At 40.5% G+C, this 14,071-nt stretch overlaps 1 protein-coding gene across 19 annotated transcripts in view; it reads left to right on the top strand.

Annotated features, from left to right (window-relative positions):
- The window catches only part of cacna1db (calcium channel, voltage-dependent, L type, alpha 1D subunit, b), a 497,403-nt gene that overhangs the window by 367,224 nt on the left and 116,108 nt on the right, over window positions 1-14,071 (top strand). For all 19 annotated transcript variants that reach the window (XM_034171706.1, XM_034171704.1, XM_034171703.1 and 16 more), the window contains 5 exons: window positions 494-601; window positions 2,847-2,899; window positions 11,940-12,086; window positions 12,512-12,713; window positions 12,885-13,043. In XM_034171706.1, coding sequence (XP_034027597.1) covers window positions 494-601; window positions 2,847-2,899; window positions 11,940-12,086; window positions 12,512-12,713; window positions 12,885-13,043 — 669 coding nt within the window. The remainder of the gene's footprint in view (window positions 1-493; window positions 602-2,846; window positions 2,900-11,939; window positions 12,087-12,511; window positions 12,714-12,884; window positions 13,044-14,071) is intronic.

Below are 14,071 nucleotides of genomic sequence, written 5' to 3'. Positions count from 1 at the left end.
ATGTAGGGAGAGCTGTTAACAGCAATAATAAAACATTTATGCCAGGCGGGTGAACTGTCCAAAAAAATGCCCTCGGACCCCAGAGGGTTAACCACTGAATCTGAAACATGACGGTAGATGCGTGAAACGACGTGGAATAAGTCTCTTTGCCACTCTCACTAAATAAATCTTTCAGAAACCCACCGTAAGGGGTTTTTTTTTGGGGGGGGGGTGATGACCCCAAATTTCAGAACAATTTTATCCCTGCAGTAACAAAAAAGAGTTTCTGTTTGTTAATGGTGTCGTGGGGATGAAGCAGGTACAAGTGAACATTAAAGGATCCATTACTCTGAGCTGTTCTGACTCGCTGTGTGTGTGTGTGTGTGTGTGTGTGTGTGTGTGTGTGTGTGTGTGTGTGTGTGTGTGTGTGTGTGTGTGTGTGTGTGTGTGTGTGTGTGTGTGTGTGTGTGTGTGTGTGTGTGTGTGTGTGTGTGTGTGGGTGGGTCCTTTACAGCATGTGGTTCAGTGTGTGTTTGTAGCCATCAGGACGATTGGCAACATCATGATCGTCACCACCCTGCTGCAGTTCATGTTCGCCTGCATCGGCGTTCAGCTCTTCAAGGTACAGTAGACTGGGGGGGTGGCATGGTGGTTAGCAGGAGTTTTCCCACCACTTTTCTGTTTGCTGAGTGTAAGTCGCTGTACCATAATCGTAATCGTTTCACTGTGTCATCTCTGTACCAACATATGAAACTGCTGCTCTGATCAGAAGAACCAAATCATTTCAGGGTCCAAGTTTGCAACTCAAAACTGAGTCTTCACGCAGCAGTATGTCTCGGTTCGGTTCCTGGCTGCCATTTCATAGTTGTTAAAAGTTTAATGTTGATGCATTTATATTCTGACATAAATGAATCTGCACTGATGTGATGATGTATAGTCTTGTAGCACTCCACTCCAGGACCTGGACATGAGTCTGACTCTAGTCCTGATTTTCATGACATGTGACTTGACTTGGACTGACTCAAAGATTGACTGCATTTGAACTCAGAAGCTAGAGACATAGAGTCTGTTTATTTCATTTATTTAATTTTGTAATTGGAGATAATTATTTGGCATACAGTATCAGTAGCTCTAACTTTAATACTGTAACATTCATTATTCATGCAAGCAAAGGCACATATGTTGACCTACATCTGGATTCATGTTCATGCGTCAAATACTGATAAGATGCCAAGAGGGACACCCTGGATTGTGTGCTTTGCTCTTGCACACTCAGCCTTGCGGACTCAGATTCTTGTAATGAGGATTCACACTATAGTGCAGCAGATAACAAAATATTTACAGAGGAATCCTTCAAATCTGGAAAGAAGCACCAAAGTTGGCACAAATACTCCTTAGACATTACTCTTTTGAAAAAACTGAGTAGCCACTTGAATTTTCAGTAGGCGGCCAGGTAGGGGTCAATTGAAGAATTACACAGGGGTCAAAATTTTAAAATGTTTCAATCATATTGAAAGCCATACCACATTATTTGTCTGATCACAGCGATACCAAAAAGGTATAGTTTGGACTATCTATGACTGAATGTTATGGAGTTATGGGGTAAAAACAACAAGAATGGTGACAAAGGTCAGCATTAGTTTGTACAAGGGTCAGATGTTAAAGTTGCTCTAAATATTGTAAAATGTGATGCAAATTATTGGTTGAGTTAATAGGGTTTTAAAAAGGAATAGTTTGCACTATGTGGCATGCTTAGTTATCATGTTACAGGGTAACATATGTCACATGTCTTTCTCTTTTTGCTCTGTATGCACCACTCTGCATTTAATCATTAGTGATTGATCTCTGCTCCCCTCCACAGCATGTCTTTTTCCTGGTTCTCTCCCTCAGCCCCAACCAGTCCCAGCAGAAGACTGTCCCTCCCTGAGCCTGGTTCTGCTGGAGCTTTCTTCCTGTTAAAAGGGAGATTTTCCTTCCCACTGTCGCCAAGTGCTTGCTCACAGGGGGTCGTTTTGACCGTTGGGGTTTTTACGTAATTATTGTATGGCCTTGCCTTACAATATAAAGCTCCTTGGGGCAACTGTTTATTGTGATTTGGCGCTATATAAATAAAATTGATTTGATTTGACATGTCATAGAATCCAATGGACGTCGACATTGATCGACCTTTACCTTGCAGACCAAGCATTCAACACAGTCAAAACTATTTAATTTATTAATCCTATTAGTTCAACCAATAATTTGCACCACTTTTTACCAAAATTGGAGCAACTTTAACTTTTGACCCCTGTACAAACTGAAATTGACCTTTGTCACCATTCTTGTTGTTTTTACCCCATAACATTCAGTCATAGATAGTCCAAACTATACCTTTTTGGTATTGTTGTGATCAGACAAATAATGTGGTATAACTTTTAATATGATTGGAGCATTTTTAAATTTTGACCCCTGTGTAATTCTTCAATTGATCCCTACCTGGCCGCCTACTCATCTTGGACTCAGGCAGTAGGAACCTGACTCTGACACAAAGTTCATTGACTCAACTACAACATTGGTGGCAGACCATAATCGAGACTTAATTACATGGAAAAAAAATTTTAATCAACCCATCACTACAAAAGAGATTTCATCATAATCAAAATTATTTTGATAAACAAATTATATTTGATCAGTCATCAAGCTCTTGATGTCTGGGCTTCCACCTGTTGAGCACAACGTTATGTAAGCGGCTTCAGCAGCATGTGTGGGCTCAGACTGCGCACGTATGAAGTGCCACATGCAGAACACTAAACACAGCTGTGAAGAACTGGGAAGACTACACTCATCTGAACCTCTCTACACATTTTATTTTATTTTATTTTGTCTAGGGGAAATTTTATCGATGCACAGATGAGGCAAAGTCGAGTCCTGAGGAATGTAGGTGAGTTTACTTTCACATTTTACAACTTTCAACATCAGCCTCCACGTAACTTCTTTGTTCTTTGCTAAATTAAACAGTAACTTGATTCTGAAAGTACCCCCCCCCCCCCCCCCCCAGATATCCAGGGGGTTAAGACATACTGTTACACCGGTACTGTCGGAACCAGATGAACCTGAGAGTTTATATGTGGTTTACTTCAGCAGACGAGTCTGGCGACTCTCCCATTGAAACAGATTTATTACCTGATCAAAAATCAGTTAGTGAAATCACAACTCTACATCTGACGTGAGGCGAGTGTTATATGATGATGTAACATACCACTACTGCATTCAATGAAAACTCTAAACTTGAAATTTCTGACTTTGGACTCAGAAAAATCTAAGAAAACAAGTTTGGAATTCTTACCCAGGAAAGGTTTCTCAACTCCCACTTCCACGTCTGACCTAATTTCCCAAAAATTACACAGTAACATTTCAACTTGCACTTTTTTTTTTTTTTTTATTGTAAGTAAAGGACATGCCTTTCTTGTGGATGAGCAAATTGAGGGCTACTTGGAATCACTGCCTTGCAACTCTGGGTCCATGATGAATCAAAATTCCACAGTGGATTTTTGCCAGGTTCTGTTGGTAGCGTGTTGTCTTGGCTTCTGAGAAAACCTTATGAAGATTGTGATGGATGAAATTCACTTTGTGTCCAAAAAGTAGGGATGTACCGATCCCAATACCAGTATCAGGTATCGCCCTGATCCCGTATTCATTTACTCGTACTTGTAATCATAAAACGTCTGTGATACTACGACACCCGATACCCCCTTTACAGCAGCATGATGTCAACCTCTCAATGGGGGATTTTCACGCACATGCGCCGTCATTTCTGGACTATAAGACACTACTTTTTTCACACATTTTAAACACTGTGGCTTAAACAATGATGCAGCTAAATTTATGGATTTTTACAGGCTTTTGTGTAATTTACTCATAAGTTGAAATGCGTCCAACAATGCTGTCCATTGATTGGCTGAAAGCCGCAGTCATCATGCGGAGTAAATTCACACACAGAGTAAATAAAAAGTCTTACCTGTTCCTGGAATTCATCATCACATGATCCTGAAGAAAAATAATCCACATAAAGTCTCCTGAGTTTGGGAAAACAACAACTGAAAATACTTTAATTCCTCGTCATGGCTGAAAAAAGTTCTTGTGTGACTTTGGGACTTTGTGCCACAGTTCTCTCCATCAGATCACGGTTTTAGCAGCGGAGATTGTCCATCAGGTTTGTGAGTTTCAGCCCCTGGTGTGGTTGTCCAGGACAATGCGAGACCGGCTGGGTTCACTACAGGTGTATTCCGTTTGTTGAATGTCTGTGGCGCTGCATTTTGGAGCTAATTTCCTCTCCACAGGCTGCACTTTTGTGCCTAAAGTTGAAAGAGTTATTGCGCGCCTCATTCATTAATGTCTCAGTTCCCACAGGCAACAGGCGATTCTGTGTGCACGCAATGAAATGATTCCATGATCCACAAAGAAAAATAAATAAAATAATTTTAAAATTGCTCCATTTTGTCTCCGTGTGGTGCAGAGATGCCACCCAACACTGCGTGTGCACGCACGCCATGCTCATCAATGCTTACATGTTCCATCTTTGGGGAAAAACCATTTATGGTTTATTTAATTAAAAGTTAAAAAAAATAGTGTGGAGAGTGAAAGGCTGTTTAGCTCAGTGTCACACATTGTAGATAAAAACAGAAACAGGCTCACAGCTGATAATGCAGAGAAGCTGCTTTTCATTAAAAAAAATCTGCCCTCACATTTGCAAAACAGGCTTTTGGTCCTCACAGACATAAATAGTTAGTGATGGACAGTTTCAGTTCTGTTCCTGGTGTAATGTTGTATATTCTGTAGTGCTGAAGTCCACAGGTTACATTTCAGTGAGATGTCTGGCAGTGTCGTGTTTGTTAAGAAACACACAGTTAATGTTAAAGGAAAATTTGGTGGAGTCAAAAAGTGAAGTTACATGATTTAAGTGAAATGTTTGTCAATAAAAACAAAGCAAATGTTATTGGTAGCAGTTACTGTCAAAAAGTAAGGAACAGCTGATGAATAAAACATTATTTCAAAGTCATCATAAAACTGTAATGGTATCATTAAGTATTTGTATCACTACTCAGTATCGAAGAGTACATAAATGTATGTACTTGCACTTGTACTCGGTCTGGAAAAAAGTGGTATTGGTGCATCCCTACCAAAAAGTATTTCTTACTAAATATCATCCTATCAAAGATCTTTGCGTTATATTGAATTACAAGTCATGAATTGGATGTTGTGATTAGCTACCTAACCTAGACTAGCTGTCGTCATAAAGGTTGACTCTTGTAGCTGTCATGTTGAGTTGACAATGTGATAACATTAATACAAACAAAGCAGCAGGTTGTGATCCACCCCTTCTAAACCAGATCAACTATAATAATAACTAAACTGTACAGGCATCTAAGGACACACAAACACAATCTTAAGTACAGTATGTTAGTATGCATCACAGACCATGATAGTATTTAAACTGAAACATCTGCAGGCAAACTCTCAAAATAAGATAGAAATGGCTGCCATGTATCAAGATAAACCTTGACAGATCCTTTTACAGTATATCTGATCTTCTCCAAATGAATATGATACATAACATCTCTCATCCATTGACCATATGAAGGTGGATATAGATCCTTCCATTGGCAGAGAATGAGTCTCCTGGCCAACAGAACAAAACGCAATCATAGCCTTCTGTTTTTTACTGAATAGGGCCTCCAGAGGGACAACACCAAACAGAGAGGTCAGTGGAGATGGATGGACAGTCCTACCACAGATTGCAGAAAGTGTGTTGAAAACAGATTGCCAATAACCGTATACTTTTGGACACGTCCAGAATGTGTGAACCAGTGAGGCCGGGGATTGTTTACAGCGGTTGCAGGCCAGGTCCAGGTCTGGTTTAAACTTTGACAGTTTGTCCTTAGACCAATACAGACGATGGACGACTTTAAACTGAAGAACAGAATGTCTCAGACATATTGAAGCTGAATAAGTGTTCTTGATAATGATTCCCCACATTGAATCTGATATGGTTTCACCCAAGTCCAGCTCCCATTTGTGTTTAAGGGAGTCCAAACTCCTCTCATAGTGATAGCTCAGCAGTTTGTAAATCCTGCTGAGTGTCCGTTTTGGAAAAGTTTTGCACTCCAGAATCAAATCCACCAAGTTCTTAGAGGGACACAAAGGGAAACTAACAGAGTTTGACCTCACAAAATGTCTGACTTGGAGATATTTAAAGAAACGTGAAAAGTGGAGACCAAATTTCTGTACCAGCTGATCATAAGAGGCAAAGATATTATCTACATAAAGATCATAAAGTGAATGCACACTTTTAAGAGTCCAGGTATCCCTTACCAAAAAATAGTACTGATAAGTATATAAAAAGTAAACTGGAAGTATACTTGAAACATACTTGCATGTACTACTTTTTGGTAAGGGATTAAAAGTTGCATCAGTCAAAGAAGGGACAAACATGTGATTATTTGACACTGGGGCAAAAAACAATAGTTCTGTAAAGTGACATGACCTCCTGAACTGATTCCAGATTTTCATTGTGTGAGTAACAACAGGATTACCGGTATAGTTTGAGAGTGGATTTGTAAATGGTAACTGAGAGCAAAGTAAAGCAGATGCAGAGCTAGATGTGAGAGGCTTTTTCCAGAGCCACCCAACTAGGGAGATTATCTGTTTCTAACCAAAATAATAAGGCTCTAATATTCGCTGCCCAGTAATAAAACATAAAATTGGGCAGTGACATACCACCAAGACTACGGGGCATCTGTAAGATCCTTTTGCCAATTCGAGGGTGCTGTTTATTCCAAATAAATGTGGACAACTGACTATTCAAATTGAAAAAAAATGATTTTGTCAAAAATATTGGCAAGTTCTGAAACAAATACAAAAATTTAGGTAATATTGTCATTCTGATTGAATTAATCCTTCCCCAAGAGAGAGAGGTAGATTTTGCCACCTGGTGAATGTCATGCTTAAGATTTGCCAGAAGAGGTGAATAATTAGCCTGGTAAAGCACCTTATAGCCTCGTGTTACCCAAATGCCGAGATATTTACATTTTTTAGTGTTAATTTTAAATGGGACATTGCCCTCAAGTTTTGCATTTAAAGAAGACACAGGCATGAGCTGACTCTTCTGGAGATTAACCTTATAACCAGATACTCGCCCAAATTCTTGAAGCAAAGCAAGTAGTTCAGGAATACTAGAGAGGGGATCTGAAATGTATAAAAGGGTATCATCCGCATATAAAGAAACCTTATGTTCCATGCCAAACCGGTTTATGCCCTTAATAAGTAAGTTGTTATGTAGCGCTACTGCCAGTGGTTCTATTGCGATTTCAAATAACAATGAAGAGAGTGGACATCCCTGTCTCGTACCACGTTGTAATTTGAAATAGCCAGATATATTATTATTAGTGCGTACTGCTGCCATTGGAGATGAATAGAGTAGTTTTACCCACAACAGAAATTTAGGGCCAAATTTAAAAGACTCTAAGGTCTTAAAGAGAAATCTCCATTCCACACGATCAAATGCTTTATCAGCATCCGGCGAGAGTACAACTTCATCATTCTTATGACCGTGTGGAGCAGAAGTATATAAACCATCAAACAGTCACCTGATATTAAAAAAAGATTGACGTTTTTTTACAAACCCTGACTGGTCAGATGAGACAATCGTAGGGACCACGTATTCAAGACGCCTTGCTAAAACCTTTGCCAGGATTTTTGCATCAGTGTTCAAGAGAGATATCGAGCGATATGAGCTACAGTTTAAGGGGTCTCTATCTTTCTTCAGTAGCAATGATATAACAGCTTGCCGTGTAGAGAGTGGTAATGCCAAAAACTGACAATAAAAGAGGGGAAAGCTGATCTGAAAAAGTTTTAAAAACTCAATGGGAAAGCCATCCGGGCCCGGGGATTTCCCATTTTGCATATCACCAATTGCTACAACAATTTCAGCCACAGTGATATCTCTCTCCAACTCATTTACCAAATCAGGATTTACTGAGGGAAGCTCCAGGTTGCTAAAAAACTTTTCTAATTCAGGTGAATCAACTCTCTTCTCTTTGAAATTGTCCGTAGGTGTGTGTGGGTGTGTCTGTGTTTGTTTGTCTGTTTGTGGCCCTGCGACAGACTGGCGTCCTGTCCTGGGTGTACCCTGCCTTGCGCCCTATGACTGCTGGGATAGGCTCCAGCCCCCCGCGACCCTTAATTGGAATAAGCGGTAGAAGATGAATGAATGAATGAACTGGTGATTCTGATGTGTTCAGGGCGCAGTAAAATTTACTAAAACACAGATTTATTTCAGCATTATCGCAACATTCCTTGCCTTGATCATCATTTATTTTTGGAATAGTTTGATAAGCTGAACGCTGGCGTAGCTGATGTGCAAGCAATCGACTATCCTTTTCACCATGTTCATAATGACACTGTCTAGATTTAAATATTAAATACTCAGCCTGCTGTGTTGACAGAGTATTAAATTCTGTCTGGAGTAAAACACGTTTCTTCACTAGATCTTGAGAGGGGGAGCGACTGAGTGCGGCGTCTAATTGTAATATCTCATCTGTTAGCTGTTGTAACCGTAGCAAGTTTGTCTTTCTTTTATTAGCACAGTAAGAGATTATTTGTCCCCTCAAATAGGCCTTCAGTGTCTCCCACACAATACAATGTGGCATCCCTGACGTTTGATTAGTTTCAAGAAAGAATTTGATTTCAGATACAATAAACTGAACAAAATCTTCCTCAGACAGAAGTAACAAATTAAATCGCCAGGGACGGTAAATAGTGTGTTACTGGGATCATCAGCTTCATAATGAGAGGTCCATGATCTGATATGACCATTGCTCCATATTCACACTCTCACTAACGGCAGAACACGCTTATCAAGGAAAAAATAATCAATCCAAGGGTATGACTTATGAACACTGGAGAAGAATGAATATGCTCTTGAGGTAGGATTATGAAAGCGCCACACCATACGTTTTTAAAAAGGAGTTAATTCTATGAGCAGATTTGGTCAAATTGATCTTCCCCACAGCACTACGATCGAGCGATGAAAGAACACAGTTAATATTGCCACCTATCAGAAGACTGTGTGATGATATGTTTGGCAGCTTTGACAAAAGGGAGTTAAAAAATATATTATCATCCCAATTTGGTACATAAACTGATACCAAAATCACTGGGATGGTATATAACATACCAACTACAACAACATAACGTCCAGCTGTGTCTGAGTGTACACTAGACACTGTAAACTGTACCTGCTGATTAATCATGACGGCTACTCCCCTGGACTTAGATTGAAAATGAGATTGAAACACCTGACCAGACCATTTTTTACTTAGAAGCACACTATCAGCAGAGCACACACGTGTCTCTTGCAAAAAGGCAATATCCGCTCTCAGCTGATTTAAATGGCTCATAATTTTACTAAATTTTAATGGGCTATTAAGAGATTTTACATTCCAGCTCACACAGTTAACTAGACAGCCATTTGAATAACTAGTATTTTTCATATTTCCAGCCATGATCAGAAAAACAATATATCACCTGATGCACATGAATCCAAAGATACCTGACATAAAGGTCACCACAAATAAAAACATCCGGTTTAGCCCCACCCCTATCTCCCACATGAACATGGAGATAATAACAGCAACTCTTAAACACAAATCCACACATTAGTGCTTGTACTGAGGGGAAAAAAAAAAACAACTACGCTGGGCTCCCATTTTGCCCGTCAGTTAAGAAATAATTATTAGTGGTAAACTAAATAATAGTTAAAAAAGATGACTTTAAACTCGCTCAAAAAAGTTAATGAAGCCTGTAAATGTGATGAGAATGAGAGTTTCACTTCCCATCGTCTCTGCTCAGCATAGAGATAATATTTTTCCGAACATATTCTATGGCAGCGTTCGGATCCGTAAACTCCATGTTGTCCTCACCGTAAGTGATGCGGAGCCGAGCTGGGAACAACAGTCCGTACCGAACATCTCGCCTGTTATGAAGAAGCCTCTTGACGTCAGTAAAAGCTGCTCGGGCTTTGGCCACACTAGCTGTGTAATCTGGGGCGATGAAGACCGGCGCCTCTCTGTATCGAAGCGGCCCATGACAGCGTGCACGCCCCAGTATCTCCGCACACTCCTGGAAGTAATGCAGCTTCACCACAATGACCCGCGGCCAGTGTTGCCACAGTTACTTTGAAAAAGTAATCCAATTACTGATTACTCCTTGAAAAAGTAACTTAGTTACTTTACTGATTACTCAATTGTAAAAGTAACTAAGTTAGATTACTAGTTACTTTTTTAGTTACTTTCCACAGCTGCCGACAACAACCCACCTCAACATGACAATGATACCTGTTTTGCCAAAACTCACTTTATAGTCACCCTTTCTTAACTTCAATGAAAATAAATACTTGTTTTATAAAAAGTAAAATAAAGACCTCTTTCTTGACCTCATATTTAACTGTTGACAGCACTGTAACAGTAAAACTTGCAATTTCGAACCTACATTGTTTATAAATGTAACTATTAAATTCATTCTAACATTTTTCTAACATTTAAATTCTCTCTAAATATTTTACTTGTCGAAATTAATATTATTTTAAGTAGTATTAGTAGTTGTAGTAAAAAAAAGGCTTCAAAACTGGACCTTTAATCCAAGGGTGTTGTGGGGAGGGGGGGCACATCCCTCCCCCATGCCCCCATTCCGTCTGGATTCGCCCCTGCTTTGGCGTTTGAGCACAAAGAATGGATAACATTTATTTATGCAGAAAACATGACCAGATTTACAGGTAAGAAAGTTTTATTGCGTTTTCACATCATGTGGTCCTCAGAAAGAGAGTTTAGGTGCATTTGAGTGGAAAATAGTGTTAGTTGTTGACGCGTCGCAGAGGATCAGCTGTTTTTAACGAGCAGATACGGAGCGGCTCAGCTCAGAATTCTAAATAAAGGAGGAAAAAAAGCATAAAAATGTCTTTGTAAAGCTCAGTGCAGGTGTGCTGATCACCGCACGTTAAGAGGTGAGAACGAGTCGAGCAGCTGCAAAAAACCGTGGATGAAAAGCTCACAGCTCGCTTAAAGTGGGCAGTTCAGTCGAACCTCGACCTCCTGCCCACGGACCAAGTTTAATGCTGCTATCGACCCACAATGAAAAATAATAGTAACGCACAGTGACTTGGAGAGTTAACTTTAATCTGATTACTGATTTGGAAAGATTAACGCGTTAGATTACTCGTTACTAAAAAAAGTGGTCAGATTAGAGTAACGCGTTACTAACGCATAACCGGCCTCACTGCCCGCGGCCTTCCTCCCGCCTTCCTCCCGCCTGGCGTGCAGTGAAAGTGGTCAATACGTGGTGCGTTTTCCAGATCCAGTAGATCCTTGAGATGTTCAGCTAATGCGGTAGCAGTGCTAAACTCTGGTGTTTTTCGGGACGCCAATAATCCTCAGATTGCATCTCCTTAAACGCCCCTCCGTATCTTCATATTTCTTTCGGAGACCATTTAACTCGGCTTTCATCTCAGTCACAGCACTGCGCAGAGAAACCACCTCCTCTAACCAGGTCGACAAGCCGTCCTCCACGTCTTTGAATTGAAATTTTACGTGGTCTAAATCAGCCCGAAGGGCCGTGGTGCTGCTCGCCACTTCCGCCCGCACCGCATGGCGGTGCAGAGTCTTTAGCATAACTCTGATTGCAGGTAGCATCAGGCCTAGCGGCTGCAGATCCCATATATTTATATTTTCTCAAACTGGATGCCATTATACACGAAAAAGGAGGCTACACTGTAAAGATAGACTAACAAAATAACAGGTGTCGAATTTAGCAGAGATAAATTGTAAAAACACCACTATATAGTAAACAAAAAATGGGAGCTCACGCTAAACACTTCTTACTCTTCTGCCGCCATTTTTCCCTTGTGATGTTTCATTTTTAAATCACAGGGGTACCTACATTCTCTATCACAATGGGGACACAGCGCTCCCAGTGGTCAAGGAGAGAATCTGGTACAACAGTGACTTCAACTTTGACAACGTTCTCATGGCCATGATGGCGCTCTTCACTGTCTCCACCTTTGAAGGATGGCCCACGTGAGTACTGCCTCGTGTCTCAGTGAGGCTGACTGTGGAAAATTTATTTGGAGTTTTCTACTGTACCCATTTACAACTGTAGGATTGTTATTTTTTATATAACACATGCCTTTCATAGAAACTTTGCTATTTTTCAGTCTGTAGAAGACTAATGACATGGTATGTAATATTTTTAAATGTAGAAAATCTGCAGTTACCTTGATTAAAAAATTATATGTGTGTGTGTGTGTACATGTACAATACAACAAAATTGGAGGCAATTCTATCCGTGCAAAAGTTAGCAAAATCTTAACAAAATCTTATATCCATAAAAGAAGCCTGTAAAATAATCATAAAGATTCTAAAAGAAGTCTAGCAAGGAAAATAGAACATATACCACCCATACCATCTTTTGGTGCCTTAAATGTGTTTTTGTGTTCCTACAGTCTGCTTTACAAGGCCATTGACTCCAGCAGGGAGAACACGGGTCCCATCTACAACTACCGCATTGAGATCTCCATCTTTTTCATCATCTACATCATCATCATCGCCTTCTTCATGATGAACATCTTTGTTGGTTTTGTTATTGTTACCTTCCAGGAGCAAGGAGAGAAAGAGTACAAGAACTGTGAGCTGGACAAGAACCAGGTAGGAGGCACATCTTTTTTCTTTGGTAAAATGCAAGTTTATTGCTCAAAGTTCCAAATCCAAGCCCGAAATGGTGCTTGGATTTCTCCACAGGCATCAACGTGCTTCACTTGCTGATACGATTGTATTTCTTTATTTATACTGACCTTCTCGCCGTCATCACCACCACAGCGTCAGTGTGTGGAGTATGCACTCAAAGCTCGGCCTCTGCGGCGCTACATCCCAAAAAACCCCTACCAGTACAAGTTCTGGTACGTGGTCAACTCCACTGGCTTTGAGTACATCATGTTTGTCCTAATCATCCTCAACACGCTGTGTCTGGCCATCCAGGTAAGAGCAATGATTTCACAATTTAGTGAATTAAACTAAACTCTGTTTGCCTCTTTGTTCTTTTCAGAAAGTATCTCAAAAGCATCAGGGAGAAAAAGTGGAACTTCCCAGACCTTCCTTCCATTGAATTCCACTGAAATCACTTGTCTGCTCTTTTCTTGAATTCACAAATTATTTTTCCCTTGTTAAATTAATTTATACGTTGCCAAAACACATTGTATTGCCCCAAGGTGCCGTATCTGAGTAAAGTTTAAACTTTACCGATCCCTTGAGCAAACAGATTGACAATTATAAGGAAAAACTCCCTCAAGCTCCTTTCACACTGGGTTTACATAGAGTTGCCTTGTGCTGCGTATTAAGTATGCTCGAATGGCTGCATAAGTTGCGCGCAGTGGAAAAAACAAAAACAAAAACCTTGTATGCAAGACGTGAGAAGCTTGGCTCCATGACGCCGTTTTTACTGCCTGGACACGCAGATGGATTTGATACAATGGAAAAAGTCAGAATACATTATTTCCAGGAGTTAATGGACTTTATTTAACGTTGCAGGGATGGTGACCGATTGTTTAGTGCACTTGGTTTCAGTGTGGAAGGTTCCCAGTTCAAACCCCACCCCTGCCACATTTCTCATTGTAATGTGGAGTTGCGTCAGGAAGGGCATCAGGCGTAAAACTTGTGCCAATTGGACATGCAGATCCACCTCGGATTTGCTGTGGCGACCCAGAGTGCAACCAAGGGAGCAGCCGAAGGGACTTACAGTGGACTTTATTTAATGTGCCACAATCATGAGAGAACTTGAGGAGGTGAAAGAAGCACAAATCGACAGTTATGTGTGCCGAGCTGAGCTCTCCATCATTTAACGCCAATATTCTGCTTTAAAGACAGCATGTATCGCGTGCGTGATCCGCCTGTGAGGAGTGGACATGGACATGTCCTCTCACTGCCGATCTGTCCATGAGGAGTCTTCCTCCGTGTCTCTTCCGTGGTTTTGAAGCTTTACTGTCAGCAAAGTCCAACGAGGTGAATAA

This window comes from Thalassophryne amazonica, chromosome 6 (genome assembly GCF_902500255.1).
Source record: "Thalassophryne amazonica chromosome 6, fThaAma1.1, whole genome shotgun sequence".
Lineage (NCBI taxonomy): Eukaryota > Metazoa > Chordata > Actinopteri > Batrachoidiformes > Batrachoididae > Thalassophryne > Thalassophryne amazonica.
This window is presented reverse-complemented; position numbering and strand designations above follow the sequence as displayed.